Source organism: Pocillopora verrucosa, chromosome 5, assembly GCF_036669915.1.
Source record: "Pocillopora verrucosa isolate sample1 chromosome 5, ASM3666991v2, whole genome shotgun sequence".
Classification (NCBI taxonomy): Eukaryota; Metazoa; Cnidaria; class Anthozoa; order Scleractinia; family Pocilloporidae; genus Pocillopora; species Pocillopora verrucosa.
Window position 1 is genome coordinate 25,231,325 of NC_089316.1, and position 25,010 is coordinate 25,256,334.

A 25,010-nucleotide genomic window follows, 5' to 3' on the forward strand; every position below is an offset into this window, starting at 1 on the left:
ATTATCATTATTTCGATTGACCCGATGCAGAGGCAACTATCAGTTTAAAGTTTGTTAATCGTTTATTGGAACATCAAACAAAGAAAAGGATAATAATGAAAGGCAGAGTCAAAATATTAGACAAAAACGATGAGCTTTTGGTGTTATGCTAACGATCAAAGCGGATATGCTACTGAAGCGGAAATTGCAGTAGTTTATCACGTCGAAAACACCAGTTTAAAGACAAAAATATTAAAACAGCTTTGTTGCGACTCATTTTTAATGAATACTGATCAATCTATACAAAATGTTGTTTAAGAGGATACAACGCTACTTAGCTAATTGCCGTTTAAAAGTGTACTCAGTTGATCGCCTTTATTATTCCGCGAGACGTCGGAGGGTTTTCGAAAAGGCAAGGCTACATTTCCCAAGGGTGACACGATCGATTTGAACCACACGATTTCATATTGGATTGAAATAAGAAAGCCAACATACAAATTGTTCCATGAAAAAAGAAATTATTTTAGAAGCAGTCGGTATAATTTTTCTTTCGCTTTTCAGAATAACAATGTACTGTAGGCAAGTGCCGTGAACTGCGTCAACCAGATGTTGTGACTCGAATTCTAAACAGTCAACCCCAAAAAAAAAAAAAAACTTAGCAAAAGGCACAGTCTAACGTTGCTTTAGATCGAAAGAATTTCCTCATGATGATTACAAAAAAAAATAATAATAAAATAAAAGGCTTATAAACAAGATCTCATTTTTCTCATGGCGATAAATGCATCGAATAAGCTTCATGCTTAAATACGTGCTATTTAAATGCGTAAGGCTTTATTCAAAGCCAAGATGACGAGCATCTTGGATGTAAATAAAATTTGAAATTTGCGTAAACTTTACGATCGGTCCATCGGCTTTTTTTTTCACTTTATCATTTTGATGCTATTTTTTTAAAATGAAATTAGTCCTCAAAACCACTATTCGAGGATATATGTGTATCTTAAAGAAGAAGTCTCGATAACAATATTTTCAGGTGTTGCATTAATTCTCCTTAATAAAATAGGTTATTGTTAGCCAAGAATAGCAACAATATGGAAAACATGTAAATCAAACCGAGATTACAGGCTTCACGACACTTCAGCGTAGCTTCAAATAAAATCTCTCAGACTAATAACTCATTCTACCGCAACAATAGTATATTACATTTGCTGTTTCATAGTTTGCCAGTTTTTTCCTTTATCAGCCGATTATTTATTATTTTTTGTTTAATTTGTTTTTTTTCTACATAACAATTTCGTTATTCCTATTATATTTATTGCGTTCGAGAGAACGCACACTCTCCGTGTTGCTTCTTTCTGAATGATGTGCAATTTCATGGATTGGGCACCATCTTGGACTGGCTGACCACTAACCTCGATTTCATGCGCAAGCTTTGAATCCCGCGTGCTGGCTAAATGAAGCCCTTGCCATGTGGATGCCATGGGACGATATGTATATGAATTGTAACCAGTCAACCATTCGAAATGAGTTACTACAGGACGGAATTGTGCGCCACGCAACCATTAGATATTCGTAGGTTTGATTATACCCTGGATTTTTGTTACGCAGACACAAAATTCTCATTTCTAAGTTAGACTAGTATTCAATGATTGTTACTAGTGATGATTGGTATCCTTCTAATTTAAGGTTACAGTTTTTTTTTCCCTTTCTTATCTTTCAGTTGTTCAAAGCGGCTGGGCTATGGCAGAACGAAGTAGGTGCCTCGTTATCAGCTAGCTTGAGCAAAGTTAAAAAAAATAATGATGAAAAAAAAAAAAAGAGATGAATAAACAAGATAAATCTCAAGTGGGTTTATAGGCTGTTCAATTCATTCTACTTTATCTAATAGCAAAGTGTTCATTTACCTTCTTTCGCTGCCATGTTAATTTTCTTGCAGATGATGAGTGTGGAGCTGCCCCGTTCTTGAAGCAAAGTGAATGTAGTGGTTCCAACTGCGATGGACTCCTGAAGGGTAAATGGCACAAGATAAAATGCTTTCCGTTTTCCATCAGCGTTCGCAGAAGTCTGTGCTCTAAATGGTGCCATGCTTTGAATCCCGCGTGCTGGCTAAATGAAGCCCTTGCCATGTGGATGCCATGGGACGATATGTATATGAATTGTAACCAGTCAACCATTCGAAATGAGTTACTACAGGACGGAATTGTGCGCCACGCAACCATTAGATATTCGTAGGTTTGATTATACCCTGGATTTTTGTTACGCAGACACAAAATTCTCATTTCTAAGTTAGACTTAGTATTCAATGATTGTTACTAGTGATGATTGGTATCCTTCTAATTTAAGGTTACAGTTTTTTTTTTCCCTTTCTTATCTTTTAGTTGTTCAAAGCGGCTGGGCTATGGCAGAACGAAGCAGGTGCCTCGTTATCAGCTAGCTTGAGCAAAGTTAAAAAAAATAATGATGAAAAAAAAAAAAAAGATGAATAAACAAGATAAATCTCAAGTGGGTTTATAGGCTGTTCAATTCATTCTACTTTATCTAATAGCAAAGTGTTCATTTACCTTCTTTCGCTGCCATGTTAATTTTCCTGCAGATGATGAGTGTGGAGCTGCCCCGTTCTTGAAGCAAAGTGAATGTAGTGGTTCCAACTGCGATGGACTCCTGAAGGGTAAATGGCACAAGATAAAATGCTTTCCGTTTTCCATCAGCGTTCGCAGAAGTCTGTGCTCTAAATGGTGCCATGCTTTGAATCCCGCGTGCTGGCTAAATGAAGCCCTTGCCATGTGGATGCCATGGGACGATATGTATATGAATTGTAACCAGTCAACCATTCGAAATGAGTTACTACAGGACGGAATTGTGCGCCACGCAACCATTAGATATTCGTAGGTTTGATTATACCCTGGATTTTTGTTACGCAGACACAAAATTCTCATTTCTAAGTTAGACTTAGTATTCAATGATTGTTACTAGTGATGATTGGTATCCTTCTAATTTAAGGTTACAGTTTTTTTTTCCCTTTCTTATCTTTTAGTTGTTCAAAGCGGCTGGGCTATGGCAGAACGAAGCAGGTGCCTCGTTATCAGCTAGCTTGAGCAAAGTTAAAAAAAATAATGATAAAAAAAAAAAAAAAAAAAGATGAATAAACAAGATAAATCTCAAGTGGGTTAATAGGCTGTTCAATTCATTCTACTTTATCTAATAGCAAAGTGTTCATTTACCTTCTTTCGCTGCCATGTTAATTTTCCTGCAGATGATGAGTGTGGAGCTGCCCCGTTCTTGAAGCAAAGTGAATGTAGTGGTTCCAACTGCGATGGACTCCTGAAGGGTAAATGGCACAGGATAAAATGCTTTCCGTTTTCCATCAGCGTTCGCAGAAGTCTGTGCTCTAAATGGTGCCATGAAGAAGGGACATCGACTCAGTCGTGGTATAGTGCACTTCATAAATTTTCTTTAAATCGAATCTGTTGCAAGAATGGCGACAGAAAACTCATCTTTGAAGTAGTACACTGCAGATCTTTCGAGTTTATCATCAAATCGATAACCCCAGGTAAGTGTTTCGTCGATACTTTTCTTTTGATCTTTGATCATTTGATCTTATTATTAATATTACTAATAGTATTATTTGATCAGCAGGGATTTGCTAAAGCAAAGGCATAGAAAAAACCAGGAAAGATTTATTACTCGACGTTTCGGGGTCATCGTGACTCCATTATCAAGAGACTAGTTTAAAAACATGCAAATAAGGAAAGGTACAAGAATAGCATAAATTAGAATGAACGGCTTAAACAAACACCTTGGCGCGGATGGAATCCGTTTGCACGTTCAGTGTTGGCCTACGCATGCGAATATATAACATTTCATTAACAAGGCAATCAAATTTGCCGTTACATTTCGCGATGACGTTGAATTGCTCGTTATTTCATTAACAAGGCAATCAAATTTGCCGTTACATTACGCGATGACGTTGAATTGCTCGTTATCATTATTATCACTATCATTACTATTATCAGAATCCTGATAAGATTTTTGGGGATCATAATTGTTTTATGCTTTTTATATATGGAGTAGCCAGGGGGAAAAAAGGCCTTAAAAGCTTCAATTTCGTCCGCATTTAGCATAACAATAACTGCTTAACGATGCTAGTTATGTACTGTGTTTTTGCAACACCTTATAAGTCGAATGAATTCAAGAAGACTGCAAGCTATCTCATGATAGGCGTTACGCTTTGCTTACAATGTTAGCTTATGCCCAATGTCTACAGGCTACTCAAACGTCTACAGCAAAACACTGTAATTTGCATTTTAGTAGAAGTGGTCGAACCCCTTTGGAATTCCCATTGTAAAGTACGAATATCGCTTAACATCAGTCCTTTCGTATGATATAATTTTGGTTTTACGCTTCATATCTCCTTGGCTTTTATTTCAGAAGCAACTGGAGTAACAGTCGTTACAACTCAACCAACCCATCATACTACGGTAGGATATTTGATCCATTTTCTATGAGATTCTTGGTTTCAAAATAAATTTTATACGTAACCATAACAGTTCAAATTATTTTCTTTTTGCCGCAGAATGAAAGCTATCCAAGTAATGTCCTTAATTCCGAAAACAACTGCTCACTGGTATATGGTGATGTGCCGATAGATGTACCGTTTATCTCACCTTCCATTCTGTCTGTTAGTGTGTATTTTAATTTAATTTACTTATGATTGCTTGGTTTGTGATAAGTATATTAGATAATTGTTTTGTTGTTGCTGTCTCTGTTTGTGTTTGTTTCTTTGTTTGTTCGTTTATTTTGTTTGTTTGCTTGATTGGTTGGTTTGCTGCCTGATTAGTTACAAGTTTGCCATGTATAGTGATTGACTTTTTCCTCAGTTTTGGGCCGTTTCTCTCATACAATAGCGGGAAGTCACGATATACGCTTAAAGATATCGTTTAGCTAAAGGGAAGTCTTGTTGACTTGAGGATGTTTCAGGTCTGTTATTTCATCTGATAACTGTCCTCAAAAGTAAGTTAGTATCAGTCATAAAAACTCCTGAAATCTGCTAACTCTACCTCTTTTCATCTAGTGTGAAAAGCAACAATTTAAAACTTCTATCCAAAGGATACGGTCAGCATATTCATCAAATGATCAAAAACTGGAGGACACTGTTTTTGCTGCGTTTATCTTTGAAGACTTTGTATTAAGCTCTGCCAGAAAGTGTTGGAACGTTAAAAATCCCGAATTTATTGATGTCGATGAAGATCTGGGTAAGTGCAAAAGAGCCTTTCCTCTTCTTATCGGATCGTTTTGTAAGGCAAGCATTAGAAGGAAAAGTCTAATCTTTTTTTGTGTGCAGTATCATAAACATAATTGTTGCTCTCAATTCTTTAATCTGAGAAATAATTGCGTGCAAAATCATAAGTTAGAGGAAATGCAACTGAATAAATTCTAGTCATGCGCGTCATTGCCTTTGCTGAGCATATACAGCAGTTGCACTCTGTGAGCGAGTGAAAATATATGTCAACGCTGTAGCGTTTGCCTCACATATTTCGCTTTTTTTTCAATCAATATAGCCTTTCGGGTTAGACGCAATGTCCTCCATAGAGAAGATGACTTTCTGTTTAATGGAAGCAATCGGGAGAACTTTATTAAGATTCCCCTGACTAATCTGGATCGAGGTAAAACCCTTCTATGTTTTGAGTCAGTCTTGTTTCAAGAGGATTGCCCATATTTTCTTGGCAAACTCTTCAGTGGAAATGGCTTCATTCCGAAGTGCATCACCAAATTTGCAATATGCACGTGGTGTGCACTTAATACAGTGAATTCTTGTTTTATTTTTCTCTTTTCCCCTTTTTCCCTCCATCTTAGTCAAAATCGGTTTCTGTTTCGAAATTTCTCGAGTTTCTTTCTTTTTTTTTTGGGCGTCATTACGGAGAAACTATGCTTTTTCAAAATTTTGAATATTGCGCTTTTTCATGATTCACTTGTCTGTAACGACATTAGTGCCCGTACATTTATGGTCGGTTTCTTTAAAAAAATACATTTTGTGAAACTGAAATAAATGAAATTCTCATTTCCCATTTAAACAGATTCCATAGTACTTGGGCTCGAATACATCTATCTTTCTGAATCTTTTTCAAACTATTCAGCTGACACTGAGGGAGGCAACAAAACTAAGTAAGTATATTTTATTTTTACGACTGAGAACGAAATAGAAAAAAAAAATTCTGTGTTGTGATGATTTAATTTTTTTTATTTCAGGATACTTGACAGTGTAATTATGTCCGCCGTAATAGACCCTCCACCCGAGGTTCTACTAGAAAACATCACACTGGTTTTTAAGAACATAAAGGTGTTTACGTCTTTTTTTCGTTATCTGTTTACTTATCCATTTTAATTTCATTGGCGTTTGTCAGTTATTTTGTTTGCTTGTTTCATGAAAAGGGAGCACCAACAGTTTATTCATCTCCCATGTGGGTTACTATACTGTCGTCTTCTTCTCGCCAATTTCCAAATTTCGTCACCTTGAAGCGGCGGTCTTTCGCAGTTTCTCAATTTTGTATCTGAGACTTGAGGAATTCGAATTAAAGAACAAATCAACAAATTCGTTTTTTTTCTGAATAACAAATTAAGACCTCATTACTGGAGTGGTCCCAGAGACCTTTATGTTAAGAATTATTATTTAACCTGAAGGGTTACATCGATATTCTATAACTATGACGCCTAACTAGTCATCTATACCTACAAGCAATGCATCACTGAGGCGAGCGCTGAAGCCTTGCTATATTAAGCCCTGAATCAAAACCCTTAATTCTTTTTTTTTCCTCTAGGTGAATCGTAAGAAAAGAACATGTGTATTCTGGAGCTTCTCTGAAGAAAAGTAAGCACCACAGTAACATAAATTTTATACACGGCGTGCATTCTTCTGATTTTCATCGGAAAGGAAGCTAAAAGTATCAGAAATCACTTCAAAGCAATTAGTAGAGTAAATTGAACTCTTTTCAGGTGGAGGGGGAGGGATTTCCCAATCAAATAAGTTATTTTGAATCCTTTCTCCATGTCTAATTCTGTTTTTAAAGCTTGGGGAGTTGGTCGAGTGAAGGATGTCAAACAAAGATGATATCCGATCATCATACGGAATGCATTTGCAATCATCTAACCCACTTCGCTGTGCTCATGGATTTCACCGACAATACTAATGACAAACTAATGAATGACAAACTACTGACACTCCTCACCCGAGTAGGGATGGCTTTATCTCTTGCTGGAGTCATACTCACAATTATCAGCTATCTTCAGCTCACGTAAGTCCATTTAATTATCACTGACATGTAATCGAATTGTAGGAAATTGATTAAATTGAAAAGGATGGAAAATATGTCATCAGATCAGTTCTGGATCGACGTCAAAACGGACTGCTCGTTTCTGGAAAAGAAATCAAACGTTCTGAGATGATCTTTCTTTAAAAATGATATTTCAACAAAGAGTAAAAATAGCTTCAAACAAAGTGTTAATGTTAGATAGAAACTTTCTAATCAGTTTTCTTTTATCCATTAGTTGTTCACTAATTAATTAATGTAAAAATGTATTATGTCAACATATTTATCCCTCCATTTGGTGGATCGTTTACACTGGTCCTTTTGATGGCTTCCTTTGCAATACATTGACCTTAGTTTTGTTTCTGTCTGACCGCTAAATAAATTCCATGTAGTAATTATTTTACTAGCTTGTTTGATTTTCTTACTCTGTGCTTTGCAGAGACAGAAGTTCACCTTTGTGTCACATACGGGTTGGTCTGACTTCCTGCATTGGAGCAGGACATATCGTCTTTTTCGCTGGAATTGACTCCACAGGAAACCGGGTGACTTGCTGAACTTCTAATTTTGTTGTTGCTTTTTTAATGTTGCTATTCTTGTGCTTGTTTGTTTATTTGTTTGTTTGATCATATCCACCTTCTTTTTGATTTAAAGACCGACTGATCTATAGAGTGATTCTTTTTTTCTTGGTTATTTGTGTCTTTTTGTTTGCATAGTTTGTATGTATAATTTTCCTCTGTTTTCTTTTAATTTTCGTTCTGCTTTCTTTGGTTTATTTATCTTTTTGTTTTTCGGATTATTATTTTGACAAATACCATTTGCCGGGCAAATTATTGCATTTTTACGGATTACCTATTCTTTGCAGGCTGCTTGTGTAGCTGTGGCAGCTCTTATGCAGTATTTCCTAATGGCCAGTTTTTGCTGGATGCTTGTCGAGGGGATTTATATCTACTTTTTTGTTGTAAAGGTTTACAACATTACCGACAAAATGCATCGCTATCATGGATTTTGCTGGGGTGAGGAGCATTGTCGGGAAATAGCAAAAATGGGATAGGACTTAAATAATATACTTGAGGAAATATCTCGATTCTGATTTGCCAAAGCCAATAGGAACAAAAGATCATAAAATGGCTTTGTTTTTTAATTTTTTTAGATGAATCATTGGATCGTCTTGAGGTGTACCAGAGTTAATCGTAAAATATTTCCGGTGCTTATTAGAGCTAGTTATAGTTGCAAATTTAGTGGCTGAAATCACGCATCTATATCTAATTTGCCGTGTTTTAGTAATTTCATACTTACAATCAAAAGGCTTCTAGAGTTAGCAAGATAAAAATCACATTGAAAAATTCATATATTCGCGTAACAACTTACAGTCGGTAGTTTATTAAAATCATCAACTTCTTGAGTCATCGGCTCTGACAAATGTAATAACGCTAGAACTCGATTTTGCTGTTATGTCTTACTTAATCAGCTTTTCATTATTACTTTCCTCAGGACTGCCTGCAATCATAGTTGCTGTATCTTTGGGTATCACCATAGGAAATGATGGAATCGAAACTTTTGTCAATGATGAAAAGTAAGTTTGAAAGTTTGTTTATTTTATCGACTCCATACAAAATGGTGGAAGCCTGAAATTATGAACCTACGAAAAAAAAAAAGGGGGAGGGGGAAAGGTAAAGGAGAAAGAACCTTATTGCCCTGGTGTCACCTTCCCTTTTCCCTGCCTCCTGTGATTTGTAAACCAAGACATGGGAATGCAAGAGCTTAATAACAGAAACCTGCAGCCTTTTTGACTGGCCTCCCTCCCCCTCCCTCCCCTCCCCCCCCCTTACCCACCGAGCACCCTCCTCTTTCAAGCTGTGTATCTCTCCATGTATTAGAGTAGAAAAGAGGGAGAGTTTATAAATTATTATCCAACATAAAAGTTTGCTCTCCCGTACCTTTTGTTTATATAATTCTAAGCTGCTGGATGTCCTCCTCTAACAGTATCATCTGGATATTTGTTTCCTTTGTTGGACTGATCGCAATTGTAAGTGGCAACAGATTGAATTTCTTCGATGGATACCAGTTTAGTCATCTGAAAATATTTGTTTCAACGTTGATTAGAACAACTTTTTCTCGATCATTTCTATTCTCTTGATGAGTCTTTAAAATTCCTATTTAAAAACTTACAACAGAAGCAAGGGCGATAAAAATATCCGACAGTTCCTTTTTTCCGTTTTTCATCTTCTCCCTCTTCTTTTGTTTTCCTTTTTAATAACTGAAGATTAACATGATGATCCTCGTGCGAGTTATCAAGGAATTAACAGCAATCCAACAAGTGAAGGAGAGCCAAACTGAGCAGATCAGGTGGGATTATTAGTGTTACTTCTCCTTAAATGCCTTCATAATGTCAATTTTGTTTTCTTTAAAGTGCTTAGACTTTAAATAATCTCGTATAATAGCTTGTTGCAAAGAAAACCTGACCTGGACAGGCTTGACAGGCTTTGAATGACGCCCTAGCACACAAAATATAGTGCGTTTTCCATGAAAGACCTTTAAACTGCTTCTTTTGTCACTCCCGACATTATATCGCGACTATTTATTACCTTCAATTTAAGAGTTTTCAATCTTTCTTTATTAAAGCTTGTGGGAAAAAGATTAAGAATTCAGATGAACGCTTCTGTTTTCAAAGTGACTATTCATTTGGTCTCTTCCAGGCTTGGTGTCCGTGCATGCGTGGTGTTGGCTCCATTGCTGGGTGTCACGTGGCTGATTGGCTTCCTTGTGCCGTTACACATCGCTTTCTCCTACATTTTTGTTATCCTTAATTCCACTCAGGTAACGTCGTCTAAAACCTTAAAGGTTTGTTCAAGCATATGGTCGCCAATGGGTAGAGATAAGAGCGTACTTACAACGAAATAAGCGTCAGAAATACTGAAAAGTGTCTCCATATCCCAGGATAATTCAGAATAACTTTTAGACACCAGACCCGTGACCCTCCGTAAATAAGCAGACTCGAGACCATTTAAACCTTCCTTTTGTACTTGTATTTTCATCTTCAAAGCCTTAGCTCTGCTAAATTATGATATTGGAGTCACCATGAATCGATTACATCTGACGGATAGAATTGTATTCGGGAAAATAAGCCTCAGATAAGTTAACGATCATAGCTAATAAGGAAAGGGGACCTTCACCTGAGTTGTTCTAAAAGACACAACCCTACATTCACGACAAAAAAAAAAGGCAAAACAATTTTGAAAAAAGTGGAAAGCTTCTTTCATTTCTGCGTCTATTTGCTCATTTGTTTACTTATTAACCAATAAAGTTATATCTATATTTTTTTAAAGGGATTATTCATTTTCTTCTTTCACTGCTTGGGAAATAGTGAGGTAAATATGAACTTTGAGTCTCAGCATTTCATATCAAGAAAAGCTGGTTACATATAATGAGTGTCTCTTATTTGAATTCTAATCCCTATCTAGATAAGGGGGCGTTTCAAAAGAAGAGTCCAAAAAAATCCACCCAGGTGCATTTAATCAAAGGCAAGGTGACAATAGGCGAAACTCTCAAGCCCGTCAAAGTCACAATGATACTGGAATTCGTGCGCGGGATCGAGAGTAATCAAGGGACTTTGAACTTTTGTCTTGGCTATGGAATGGGAAAATACTAATACTAATATCGATCATTACTATTCTCTTGATGAGTCTTTAAAATTCCTATTTAAAAACTTACAACAGAAGCAAGGGCAATAAAAAATATCCGACAGTTGCTTTTTTCCCTTTTCATCTTCTCCCTCTTCTTTTGCTTAGGCCTTAGCTGATTCAAGTTAATTCAAGTTATGTTTATGCTTTTTCTTTTTTTTTTGTCCAGCTGTCGAGTCTTTTTCTTAACCCCAGGCTTAGCTAGGTTGGTGATATTTAACCACACTTACGTGGCATCGTTGGCATTATATGGAATAATTATTTGTCTTAGAATCAAATTACCCGAGAATACCAGTTTATGATATACTGATTAATCATTTAACCGGTAATTAGGTCTGAACCGTGGAAATCAATTTTGGTGCCATGAATATTCATTAAGTATGCAAATAAAGTTTGTAGTATATAACAGTTAACTGTATAATGAAGACTTTACTAAACTACAACATTTCTGAGCTGATGAAGAGAACATAAAAACAACCCTACACAAACCACATACCTAGGGACCGATCATCGTTTATCGTCAGGGAAAGGAGGGGCTTGGGTGAAGGGAGGGGGCGGGGTGCGTTGGATGTGTCACTATAAGATTGTGTCCCTATACGGTTTACCTAAGGCTTGATAGCCTGCTTGTAGCCGTACCCTCCCCTGATGGTGAAACGGAAGCGATGGAACGTCTACGCAAACCTGACACTAATCGTGTTCCGCGACGTCACTCTAATGTATGCAAAAATTGTGTCTCTTCATAACGTTTTTTTGCGAAGTGACACGTGTTGGCGAGAAGGTTATCGAGATAAACAATAACATTGAAGTGAATTCATTCTCCATTTTCGGGTAAATTTGCAATTCAGCGTCCGAGTTCAAATGTATAATATGTTTTAAGGATATAGAAAAAGATTATGAGCGACTTTTGGTATAGAGTAAGAAGAGGACGATGTCGATTAGCATCGCGTTAACGAAACTAGATTTCAACGTGCACGCGGCTTCTGCTTGCATTCGTAAACAGTGCCACGGTCGTCGAAAAGAGTTAGATTATTTGTCACAGAATCTCAAGGATTTCATGGATTTCTATAAGAGATAGTTACGCTGCAAGCGTGAAGAAAGAGCGACTCTTTTCCCATTCCAAAGAATCGCTGCAAGGAACAACTAGTTTTAATTTAGCTTCGCAGTACCGTTCGCAAAGAGACCGAAAGTTGAAGGCGGACAATCCTCTCGGCCCTGGTACATTAAGATAGTGCACCTGGTCTTCTGTGAGAGCTTTAACGTACGGCACAATAAATATTGTGACCGCTTTCTTCTAGAGAGGAGAGGCGATCGATCACTGGCGCTGCTTGATATGATAAAGATTTTTCATAGCCATTTGGTAACAAAAAGAAGACATCGTTACTTTCGAAAAACTTAATATCTATTGCTTTCTGCTGTTCTTCTTGAAATGTCTCTATCCCAAAGTTCGCGTAAACTTGCCTTAAAACCTCGCACGAGATACCCTACCTCACTAACGGGGATGTTTCTTTTAATTCGTGGATATACGAGGTAAATGAAAGAGAAATTAAGGAACTCGATATTCAAATTTCGTGGCATTGGCAGCGGCCTTAAGAGTCCAGGGTGCGCAGGGATCTTATTAAATATGGCGGACTGATCGTTAATATGGCAGATCAATTTAGGAGGACTTCTGTGGACTGAAGTTCGAATCTCTCTCCTGGGATCAGAGGGTCCTCAACCTCACATAACATCTCCCTCTATCTTGATTATTTTTTTCTTTCAAGAAGCATGTAGATATTTTGTTCGTAAAGTTAAAGAATTTGCTGATAGATCAATTTCGTGGTATGTTTCGATTTCCATTAACAGCGTGTTAGCTAGCATGCAGTATAATAAGGATCAGTTGGCAATAACTCCCATCCGGGACTGTAAGACCTAAAACGTCAACAGAAAAGCTAGTTATTCCTGTTTTTTTTCTTCGGAGCACCCGGATGCATTACATCATTACCCGGTTATACTCATATCAAGAAGGGAAAAAAAAATAATCGGCCTATTGTTTGTTCGCTAAAAAGATCACATTAATATTACAAAATAAAATACACAGCTGGAAATATCTGGTGCAAAATTGGATCTACTCCATACATCATTAAACGTGGATCGAGGAAAGACAAGCTATCTTCTAACGTTTGGGTCTCCGCAGTGCATCTCAACCTTGGAATGATGAAAGCACTTTGGTACGCGTTAGCATTTAGTTCAGTTTTCTTCACGACGGTCGATCTAGGTGAGTGGGTTATCATCTTTAACTTGACATCTCTACTTTCTAAGTACCGCTCATCTACAAGAAACTGCTTCTTACTTTTAAAACCCTTCAAAACCACTTACACAATTTATGAATAGATCACATATAGATAGATATAAGTATTCCCCGTCGTTTTTTAGAGTACAAGTTAATATTCTCCCATATTCCTTGAACGGAAAGCATTTGTAATTGCTTGTCCATCCGAAGTTGCGGTATATCACGAATATGGACAACTCTGGTAGATAAAAGATAAAAAATAATGCAAAATAATTAACTTTTTCGGTTAAAATAAAATCCAGCAGATTTTCGCGGATCATCGCTACCTTTGAGATAAAAATTGTCAACGACCGATCTATGCAAGAGATACTTACGCGTAATGTATACCACATGGCTAATATTACATAGAATGCATGTCAAATTATTTTCCATTTTAAACTTCGCGTCATCCCTTATGTCATGTATTTCACTGAATTCAAATTGGCTTTGCTTCGACTGCTTCGACTTCACGAATTGTCGGATGCGTTTCCTCGCTGCAAAGACTTATTTTGCGTGAGATGTAACTAAGCCTCGTTAAAAAAATTGTTTTGGAGTTGTCATCTATAAACAGAAAAACCTTGCCTACATTTTGCGACATTTCCCTAGCATCACATATAACGAATTTATGCTTAAATTTAGCATTGTGTTAATTTTTAAAAGAACAAATGTCGACAACGAGGGTTGAAAGAGAGTCTTTCAGCTTTTACGTTGGAAATGAAAAGAAGAATAAAATGTTTGGATTATAAAATGGGAATGGCAGACTCTTTAGAGATATTTTAAGTATCACGATTTAACCTGACTGAGGCAGTTTCGATCTTAGGCTTTTCTCCTAAGGGAGAGGTATTCTTCAAAAACCGCTCTCTCTTTATTTTCAAATTGTCGCTTCAAAACTTCACCTCGAATGACTTACTTGTCATCTTCCGTCTTCTTTGTATTTTTGAATTTTCGAAAGTTAACGGCTGGATTGTGCAACTCGTTAAGTAGCAGTACAAGCGCGGTATGCCGCTATATTCATATCCCGTCTTAATGACACTAGTTCAACTTCAAAACAGCGATAGCTTACTAGAGATAAAAATTTTTCGCGCACAGCGAAACGGGAGCGGTTCTACGTAAATTGAAAATTCGTTTGAATAGGATCGTTCTGCCAAATTAAGCAGAAGTAACTGCGTCAAATGTTTGAGATGCTCCGTTTTCAATGTATAACTACATCTGACGTAGTATAAATGACAAAACCAAGTAGAACCATGGTCTGTTGGGACAAAAGACTCAGACTTGAGACACGAGCTTTTAAAAATTCACTTTGAACGGTTAATCAAGCTTCAGACACTTCTTTTGGTTTAGATCAAAAAAGTTTCTCGGGAAAAGTTTGACTTTGTTAATATTTTTTTTTTCTTGTCGTTGTTTATAGCTTTCCAGAGAAAGCAAACATTAGATAAGTTTATTTCCCTTCTGACTGAAACCAATACTTACTCTAACAGGATGCTGCTACTTCCAGTCTTCAAAACAATTCAGTAGACCTCTATTTTTCTTTGATATGCTTCGTTGGCAGGGAGCAAATGCAAAGATGTCCGCTCCAAAGACCCCTTGTTTAGGAGAGGAACAACTTGTCGGAAACTTAAAAAGGATGGACTGCTGGGCCGATGGAATTGGGAATCCTGTAGCTTCCTTCGAAAAACTTCCTTTGACTGGTGTGATGAATTAGACCGATGTCTTAAACTTAACAAATCCATCCCAGAAAACTGTTCTCACAATCTTCAAGTTGGAAATCTTCCAAATTTTACATTACTTAGTAGTAAAAGAGAGTGGGAGATTTATATCAGACCCGACTTTGGTCAAGGAGAGCGTTGCAAACGCATTTTTTTTAAAGCATTTAGAAATTGGGGTAGGCGAACAAAAACTTGAGTTAAATTAACACTATCTATATTCTAGTTCACTAACATATTGGTTTATGCTTAGCATGTTTATATCGAGTTATGAATGCACGCGAGAAGTTTGGAGAGCACAAGAGAAGCGTGAGAGTTACTCGAGGCGAAACTTCAGCTTCTCGAGACCAAATCTCTATTCAAAGAATTGTAAAATTTCAGCTCAGAAGATAAGGACGAACGAATTTCTTGCGTTTACGAGACAGCGTAGAAGGCTTGGTGTGCTTGAATCGTTGTTCATTTGAATTCACGGCCAGAAAATTGCGAAGGTTTGAGTAGAAAGTTTTAAACCTTCTGAAATTGTGCAATTTGAATTACGCTATTGGATAATACTTTTAGGAAATATCAACACTTCGAAACAATATTTATTGTGCGAAAAGCAAGTTTGGGTTTAAAACGTATGGAACGGAAAACAAACTTAAAAGGTGTGAAACCTCTTGGCTAAACTCGACGGGAACTTGTAGTCGAAAGTGAAACCGTACATGTCTTGTTATGGTCACATGAGGATTGATAACATTTTGATTAACCACGGTAGCTCGTTAATTAGGAATATAGGAAGGACTGGCGCCCGCGATATGCTGTAATATGGTAACGATTGCCTTGTATACCTAACTCTTACTTTTTAGAGCAACACTTTGTCTGGAAATTATTTCCCATGGATGCCAAATCTTTCGCTAAGAGAAACGAGGGAAAAAACTGAACCAAACAAAAAAGGGAAACCACAATTAAGCAAAGCAATTTAAAAGAAAAAACAAACATAAACAAGCAAAACATCGCTTATTTATCTCCAATTCCACTTTTCCGTCAATTATTCTCGTAGGAAACATAACAATAAAGGGGCAGGAAAAACATAGAAAGGTAATGGCAAATGATTCATAATTAAAGCAATACTGAAAGCATATATGATATATAAATTATGACTTAAGAAAACTGGTTAACTCGTATGAGGAGGGCAAATTACTGATTAAATAAATGACTGTCTGCCTAACTGACTGACCAACTGATTGATTGACAGATTTCAAAATCTGGAAGATTGACTGAAAGATTGGCAAACGTGGCTGATTGATTCATTATTTGAGCCCATGTTTATTTATTTGGTCCATTTAGAGGTGTCATATTCTGGAAATGTACAGAAAACTTAACCCAAAGAAGATGAAAGATTTTCAGGTAATGCAGTTTGATAATGATTTTGCTTTTCCAGAATAGACGACACGAAAACTGCTTTAAATTTTATTGTAGCCGGTAGCGAAAAAAAGCGAGGCACAATATCGCGATACAATACTTTAAAGAATGGCTCCACGCTACGCAAGTAAACTAACCCGTAAACTCAATTGCTACAAGCTGTTTAAGAACTCGAATGAAATCCGAATCATCGGGCGTGCCAGCCATATACATGTCGGGTATTCAAAGTATGCATCTACAGTATCAAAAGATTTCGCAACATTAAAAATTTGCCATTAGCTGGATTTAACCCTTTAGCTCTCATAAGTGATAAAGACAGAATTTCTCCTTACAATATCAATACAATATCAAGCAGGCAAGCTACGATAATAAAGAACAATATCAATTAGGGAAATATTACCTGATCCAATACCAAATTCTCTGAACTAGCATTACAAGAATTATGTAGCAGACAGTAAGGAGAATTACAAATGAGATCTTGGAAGTTAAAGTGTTCATGTAGTTTACCCAATCTCGAAGATTTTACTCTGTCAAAAACTAATGGCTCGTTACAACCTTTAAAACTTCAAGGGCAAAATTGATTGCAATGATAAAAATGAAATATAAAATAAATCACTCTAGGTATATATCTGCAAATAACTCTCCTTCGATTCTTATAAACAGGCCGCGTTCTCTTTACTCAAAAACATAACGTCGTCCAATACGAAGTATAACGGGATGCTCTCCACACTGGCTCTCGAGGACTTCTTGAGGAGACACATTCAAGCACGTTTGAACACTACAGCTACCAACATTTCCTTCTCAAGCGAAGTTGCAGGTAAACCTTATGAAGAAAATGATGATGAAAATAAAAAAAACAAAACAAAAAAAAAACCAAGCAAAAAAAAATTAACTTTACGGCTCCACTCAATGTCCACGCAGGCTTGTCCCTTGTAGCCCTCAGCCATTTTTTCCTTTTTCCGTCTTGAATAATTTAGTTACTTAGCTTATCCTTTGTTCCAAATAGGTAGTGTTACTTAATTTATAAACTAAATTCTACAAAATGATGTCTTTCTTCTTACCTGATATTGAGGAAAATGAAGTAATTATTGGAAAATTTTACTGGATGAGTCTTACTTTAAGCTGGGACAAGACCAATCGCACTCAAGAAAATTTGATTGAAAATATATGGGGCTTAATATTCTACTATCGGACTAAATCGACACCCTAAAAACACGTATATCTAAATAGTCTTGAGATTACATGGATTTCTTTTTTTTTTTCTGTATAACCCGTCATCGTAGATGTTTTTGCCAGTCGCCCTCACCGGGACAGGGGCAAAAAATTTCGTTTTGCTGATCCCGAAAACGAAAACTTCGTGGAAATTTCATATCGAAACGCCCAAGAGAATTGTGAGTATGTTAAGGCGTAATCTCAGTCAGTAATATCTGAACCCCTGAGTAAAATTTTTTTGTTATCCGATGGCAGTGATATCATGGCGGAAGAGATAGATCGAGAAATAGGTGTGAAGAAAAGAAAAGGAAAAACAAAAACAAAAACAAAAACAAAAAAACACAGACTTATCTTTGAAATCGAGCCTTAAACAATTCCACGGTGCAGTTCTGCCAAACATAGAATAAGAAAAGAGAGGAAGTAAACAAAATATCTTCGACCATATTTGAACCTTTTTTAACACACCATGGGGGGGAGAGAGGATCAGTGGCTGCCTACAGAGTAAAGGAGGGGAGGGGTTGAACTATAGAAAATTGGCTGCCAATCAACCCCTGTGAGGGGGAATTAGTTAAATTCACAATCAAAACCCTCTGACAGCCCCTACACCAGGCGATAAATATTGACCGTTACCTTAGTTATCATTTCATTCAATTTAACTCCATCAAGGCTCAATGGTTGTAGGAGTAATGTACAAAAATCTCACCGAGCTGTTTATATCAGACAAGAAGACCAGAGGAACCAACAAAAAGAGGTTTGTATTTCAGCAGTAACAAAATCAAATACGTTTGTTAAATCAAAGTATGAAGACTACAGTAAAAAAAATAATGATAAATAAAAAACTAAAAAAAAAACCTGCCTCGTGGTTTTAAATTATTGTCTCTTTTCAAAAACCAAGGCCCAGAAGTAAAGGTGAGCAAACATTGACAACTTTTGCACGAGATCTTGATACATTTTACAAATTTTTTTTGTTTCGAATAAATGCATTTACATATTTATTTGCTTCAAAGCTATTTAAAATTTCATTTAGTATTTTTTTGTTGTTTTTGTTGTCAGGGAGCTGAACTCCATAATCATGTCCGTTGAAATATACCCTGAGCCTGCAGATGTATTACTGGAGAACGTCACCTTGGTTTTTAAACACATAAAGGTATCTACATCACCTCTACAATGAAAGGAGTTCACATCCCCCTTGTAAACCTTGTTCAATCTATAGCTTTCTCTATGACAGTTTGCCTGACACGCGAAACATCGCTCTATAATCTCTATACGGTGGCCAATTTACATCATCAACTCAGGTGATAACGCTCAACCATCTCATGATATTAAGCTTGTGTATAAAAATCTTAGATTTCAAACTTTATATTTCCCATCAAGGGATTATAGAGTTTATGATATCTTGTTGCTATAAACTTCCTCTTGATTCGTACTTTTTAAATTCATTTTAGGCCGGTGGAAGAAGCAGAGAGTGTGTATTCTGGGACATGTTTGGAGATGGGTAAGGCTCGCTATTTTCGGCCGAAATTTACTTCTTGCACAATTACACGAGATGTCTTTCTACACCTACATGTATTGTGTTGGCCATTTAGAGAGCTTTATTATATTCTATACCCTGGAACTACAATAAACCACATCAATTTTTTTTTTTCGTATAAAGCCCCGAGGGTTGGTCAGCGCAAGGATGTTTCACCAGAATCATCAGCGAATCCCAAACGGAATGCAAGTGCAATCATTTAACTCACTTTGCTGTTCTAATGGATACTACTGCAAGTAAAGATGAAAATAGTACAACGGATACAAAGGTATGAGTTTCATTTAGTGTTCTTTCCATGGTGCATAATTGTATTAGTTGTCAGTATGTATCATGTCAACTTTATACTTTAATCAAACAAGGTACTTGCAAAGAAAATGCATTTGTAGTGTTAGTACTTCAAAAACCTTTGCTGTACAATTCGTTTGCTTGACATAAAAATTGGCCATTATAAAGTGTTTCCAAAACATTCAGTTAGGAGTGCTGTGGCTTGAAAGAAAGAACACCCCTAAAAGTGTGTTGGGTCAATTGCACTCAGATACACTCAAGGAAGTGTATTTTTAGTTACTATCTGCCACTTATAAGGAGGTTCATGTGACACCCTGATTCCTATGAGCTTGGAATGTTCACTAAAAAATCAGTCTTTTTCGAAGTGCCCCTGAAGTTCAGGAGCATGGTTTTACGCTAAAGAAGTCCATTTAAAATGAAGGTCGTGTATTTCAATTGACTTCAAAGGAAGATGACAGGATATTAACAGTTCTTACACGTGTTGGGATGGCTCTATCGCTGGCTGGAGTTTCTGTAACAATCATCAGCTATATACGGCTAACGTAGGTCTACTTTAGTTATATGGTATAACTTGCGAACTAAAAATTGCTCAAGGTATTGGTCAATTTAGCATGAAGGATGTGGTCTTTTTTATTGTGTCGTCTGATAGTCCAGGTGAGAGTAAAGAACCTTTTGGTTGACAAAGACTGACGTGTAATCAACCTGAATAAACCTGGGAGGTAGGGTAACCTGACAGTGGTTTCAAACATTCTGTCGGTCAAATTAACTAAACTGAGACAAAATAGCCCACAAATTTAAAAAGGAAGTCAGCTATGAAATTTGCACAAGGTAGACAGAGAGTTAAGAGCGAAGGACATCACCAGCACATTAGATATGAATTTATTGAGGTAAGTTTTCTCTTCCTTCATTTCCTTAGTTGAATCTTCTTCCTTTTGGTTTTCACATTTCCTAACACGTCTATTTGTTTTGGGCTTCTGTAGAGACAGGCAAGCACCCATGTCCCATATTCGAGTGGGACTAACATCTTGCATTGGAGCTGGACACATTGTCTTCTTTGCTGGGATTGATGCCACAGAAAACAAGGTGAGAGTTGGAGCAGAATGTTTTACATCTTTATTACACCCATTTTGAAATCACTGGTGGTCCCTGTAATCTGACTGGCTCTAATTAGTGCGATTTATGCACGAATCGCACCATTTCTTGTTTTAAATCACATCTTTTTCCCAGCCAATGAGAAGGCTACGCTAAAAACAAAACATCCAAACAGATTTCAAGGCTTGTTTAAAGTAACCAATCAAATTGAAGTAAAATTTGAGTCAAAGAGTATCACGTGGTAAATTTTCCTTCTTTTGTTTCCTAAACTGTTACTTTTTCCCTCCAAAAAATGGATGAATTTAATTTCAAACCAGCTCAGTACTGCATCAATAAAATATTTTAATTTACCAAGTCCTGTATTTGAGCGATTTCAAAATGGATATAATAAAGATGTAATTGAACCTCGTGTCGTGCAATTTTGGTCTGAAATCATACTTGTGATTTCAAATCCAACTCGTGCTGCGCGCTCGTTCAATTCTGAAATCACGCCTATGATTTCAGCCCAAGTTGCACTCCACTCAGTTCAATTAACATTATTTATCCTTCAGTGTTTTTTTTTTTTTTTTTAAGATAAACTGGATTGGGCTGTTTCTTTTTTCTGATAAATTCTTGCTTATCAGTACATCAGCCTATTGATGATGATTCCTTACAGGCTGCCTGTGTCACAGTTGCTGCTCTCATGCAGTACTTCCTGATGGCAGCTTTCTGCTGGATGCTTGTCGAGGGAGCTTACATTTACTTATTTGTTGTAAAGGTGTACAACATCAACTATAAAATCTGTCGCTTTCATGGCCTTTGTTGGGGTAAGTAAAGCTACTTCTTAAGATGTGACAATATTGAATCCTATTGAAAACCAGGCCACTATCATAAATCTAATAAAGCAAAGCAGTTTTCAACCGAAACATATATATATATATATAGATATATATACAATGGTGTTTTTCCTTAGTTTTATGCTTTTATGCAATGTTTCAATACAAAAGTCGGATTGACCATCAATACTAACCATAAAATAGTCAATTATTAAATGAATAATTATTATTTATGATAAAGCGAAAATAATGTCATTAAACTATTTTAAAAAGTAGATATCGTGGCACTAGCAATTATCTAGTATTTGTTTTTGTCAACCGTACCAGCTTTATTAATTGCGCACTTTTGTTTTAGGACTTCCTGCGGTTATAGTTACTGCATCTTTAGGTATCGTTGCAGGAGAAGATGGAATCGAGAATTATGTTAGTGATCAGTAGTAAGTTTGAAATTTTACCTACTACATCCTCTCTATGGACCCGGAAGTATCGCTGCGGATATGTGCCATATGTGCCAGCCACCTGAACGGAGAAGAACCAGGGGAAGGGTTGTGAGCTCCCCTCTGGTAATCTTCTTCACGTCGAATGTGTGGATCGAAACTAAGTCCTCTATCTTTTTTTTTTTCTTCCTTTGGCCTTTCTCTCTTTTCAATTTCTATTCCTTGTTTTATTGATACATTTATCCATTCATCCATTGTTTTCTTTTTGTTCTAAACCCCAAGCTGCTGGATATCTTCAAGAAACAAAATCATCTGGATTTTTGTTTCCTTTGTTGGACTAATCGAAATTGTATGTGTTGAAACTTCTTTTTAAAAAATATTTAGCACTTAAATCTAAAATATATTTCGATATGTCTTGTCAGATTTCCAATAAGTCTATCAGAGTCTTCCTTCGTCAACATTCCACAAAAAATGCCAAAACATAAACGAAAGTGGTCAATCTCATCCCGTTCACAGATCCTCCTTTGGTTTTAAGTAAGGCATCATGATCCAGTCAAGGATTTCTTTTTTCTTTTTATAAAGGAGAAACAGACAGGAGGAATCTATTGATCCATCCACTAAACCACAAAGTGTCTTGAGAACGAATTTATATTCCCAAAGCTGTATAATAGCAAATGGCTTAGGGACTTAAACTATTAGACCTATTTTTCAAAATGTACTCCAGTTACTTCCCATACTCTTGTGCCAAAACATTTCTTATTGAAAATCCTAATTAGTGGAGTCGACATCACTCTTAGCTGCCGCCCCTTTTTCCCGCTTCTGTCCTCTTTTTTTCTCATATTTTATACCATTCCTGATGGACAATATACAAAAATTAAATAACATGTTTTCCTATTATTGCTTGTAAAGATTAATATAGCGATCCTCGTGCGAGTTATCAAGGAAATTATCACAATCCAACATGTGAAAGACAACCAGAGTGAGCAGATCAGGTAGGATGAACATTTCCCTCTTCCTATGAATCACACGATCCTTTCAACAAAGCTGTTCCCAACAGAATGCCAGATACTTGACACAAATGAACTTCATAATGGTATAGCACATTATTGAGTATTGTAGCTCCGTTGTTGGACGTCCGATTGCGAAATCCGACGGTCTGGGGTTTGTTTCCCTGAGGAATCGAGTTTTCAGGTTGAATACAAATCTCTTTTTCTCCTTCAGGGTTGGTGTTCGAGCATGCGTGGTGTTGACTCCGTTGCTTGGAGTTACGTGGCTGATTGGTTTCTTGTCGCCGTTGCACATTGCGTTTTCTTACATGTTTGTCATCCTAAACTCTACACAGGTAAAGTACAAAGCTAAGGGCTGATACGCCTGAGGTGCTACTTCTAGAGGAATGTTAAGGCGTATTTCCAAGAAGATGATTATCAAACTTTCAAAATGAGTAAGGTGTAACTCAGATTAACTTTCTGATTCAGAAAGTTTAAAGTTAATGTTAAGCACAGAGAGGACTTAAAGCGAGAAAATTAGTTAAATTAGGTTGTGATGGCCTATCTCTAAAACTATAGACCTGCTAAAACCTCTGAAGTACCAAGATGCCATTAATTCTTAGCCGATAGCCGATAGAAAAGAATGACTGAAAATAAAAAGAAGTGTGGGACCGTTAATTTTACGAGAAGACTCTTTATTCATGATGAAAAAAACAGAAAAATAACCCTTTAACTCCCATGAGTGATCAAGACAGAATTTTTCCTTACAATATTAATATAGTATCAAGCAGACAGGTCATGAGAATGAAGAAAAACATTAATTAGGGTATTACTAGTTGATCCAATACCAAATTCTCCAAACTAAAATCACAAGCACTATATAGCAGAGAGTAAGGATAATTACCAATGAGATCTTGGGAATTAAAGGGTTGATGTTCCTTTGACGTTTTTCTAACCTACAGGTTTTTTTTTTTTTTTTCAATTAACTATTTATTTATTTATCTGCTTATCTATTTACTGGACCCCTTTTTTCGGCAGGGCTTCTCGATTTTCTTCTTTCACTGCTTGAGAAATAGTGAGGTATGGATAAATTTGAGTCTTCATAATCTCCACGTCTTCAACAGGAAAAAAATGTTTGCTAGCGAAAGGAAAGTATCTAATTAGTGCCTCACATTCCTCACTTAGATAAGAGAACGTTTCAAAAGAAGACTTCGACAAGCACGGCCCTCTCGGCTACACAAAATTAAACCCCAAATGTGAGAGGCAAAGTCTGTGAAGCCAGTCGGAGTTGAGATAGATGCTCAAACTTCAGAGTTACAATGAACCATGATATATGCACTTGGAGATACTGAACTTACGTTTACCTTTGATCAAAACTATGGAGAAATTCACCATCCCCACAGATTGTCAGCGGCTCAATTTTATTTATCGTCTTCGAGAGGATTCCATGGTTTTAAGAGGGTATTAGTCGTCGCCAAAAGAACGGAGACCATAAAAAATTGACATCGAGGGAGGATAATTTCACAGAGCCTTATGGAGGGGTGTGGCAACCAAAATCCTTCCAACCCCCCCTCTCCACGGCGCAGTATCGTGCTCAAAATTGGACAGTCGTATAGGAGAGATTACGAGTCATGTCTGTAAAACTGGACAATGCACATCAGCTGAAATTATAGCATTATAAATTATTTTTGCTGATGCGTATTTTTCGCAAGTTTATTCATAGTTGTGATAAATTGGTTACATTACTTTCGGTTGTCCAATGTTCAGCAATCGTTTAAGCTGTTTACTAATTAAATGCACCCCTGCTTCGCAATTATTCGATTTTGTTTATAACTCGTGTGATTATAACCCAGACGGGATTATACTCATTCTCGTTATCATTAGAAATTTCGCAAGTGCGTAGGGGTCCAGTTTTACTCTCGAACGGAGACATACAAAAGTCTAGTCTTAGTGCGGTAAATCGTCAAATCGTCCTAAACAAGAATGCCAACTTATCTCATAAATCTCATTCGCAATTTCTCTCTACCGTCTGCTATACAACTCTCAAGTCGTTAGTTTGGAGACTTAGGTATTGAATCAACTAATTATCCTTTCATTAAAATTTTCTTCATTTTCCTTTCTTAATTTATCTGAATACTGTATTGGTATTGTAAGGAGAAGTTATTTCTTGGTCAGTGGTGCGAGTCAGAGGGTAACTGCTGTACCTGAGAAATTTTTTCAGCCAATTTAAGCTTCTTCTGCTCTACTCTTTCGACTTTTTTGGGGATTTTCTTAATTAAA

The 25,010-nt window shown here is 36.7% G+C and overlaps 1 protein-coding gene and 1 pseudogene across 1 annotated transcript; both read left to right on the forward strand.

The window, feature by feature from the left end:
• The first annotated feature begins 1,921 nt into the window (after positions 1-1,921).
• On the forward strand, positions 1,922-11,305 carry LOC136281323 (adhesion G protein-coupled receptor L4-like; annotated as a pseudogene).
• A 7,355-nt stretch (positions 11,306-18,660) lies between these two features.
• On the forward strand, positions 18,661-24,025 carry LOC136281324 (adhesion G protein-coupled receptor L4-like). Its single transcript, XM_066167813.1, has 12 exons — positions 18,661-18,731; positions 19,030-19,079; positions 19,239-19,366; positions 19,852-19,942; positions 20,381-20,483; positions 21,148-21,298; positions 21,663-21,744; positions 22,027-22,093; positions 22,654-22,736; positions 22,966-23,086; positions 23,769-23,810; positions 23,916-24,025. The coding sequence occupies exons 2-12, from the start codon at positions 19,066-19,068 to the stop codon at positions 23,988-23,990; spliced, it is 957 nt and encodes a 318-aa protein (XP_066023910.1). The 5' UTR covers positions 18,661-18,731; positions 19,030-19,065; the 3' UTR covers positions 23,991-24,025.
• The last annotated feature ends 985 nt before the right edge of the window (positions 24,026-25,010 follow it).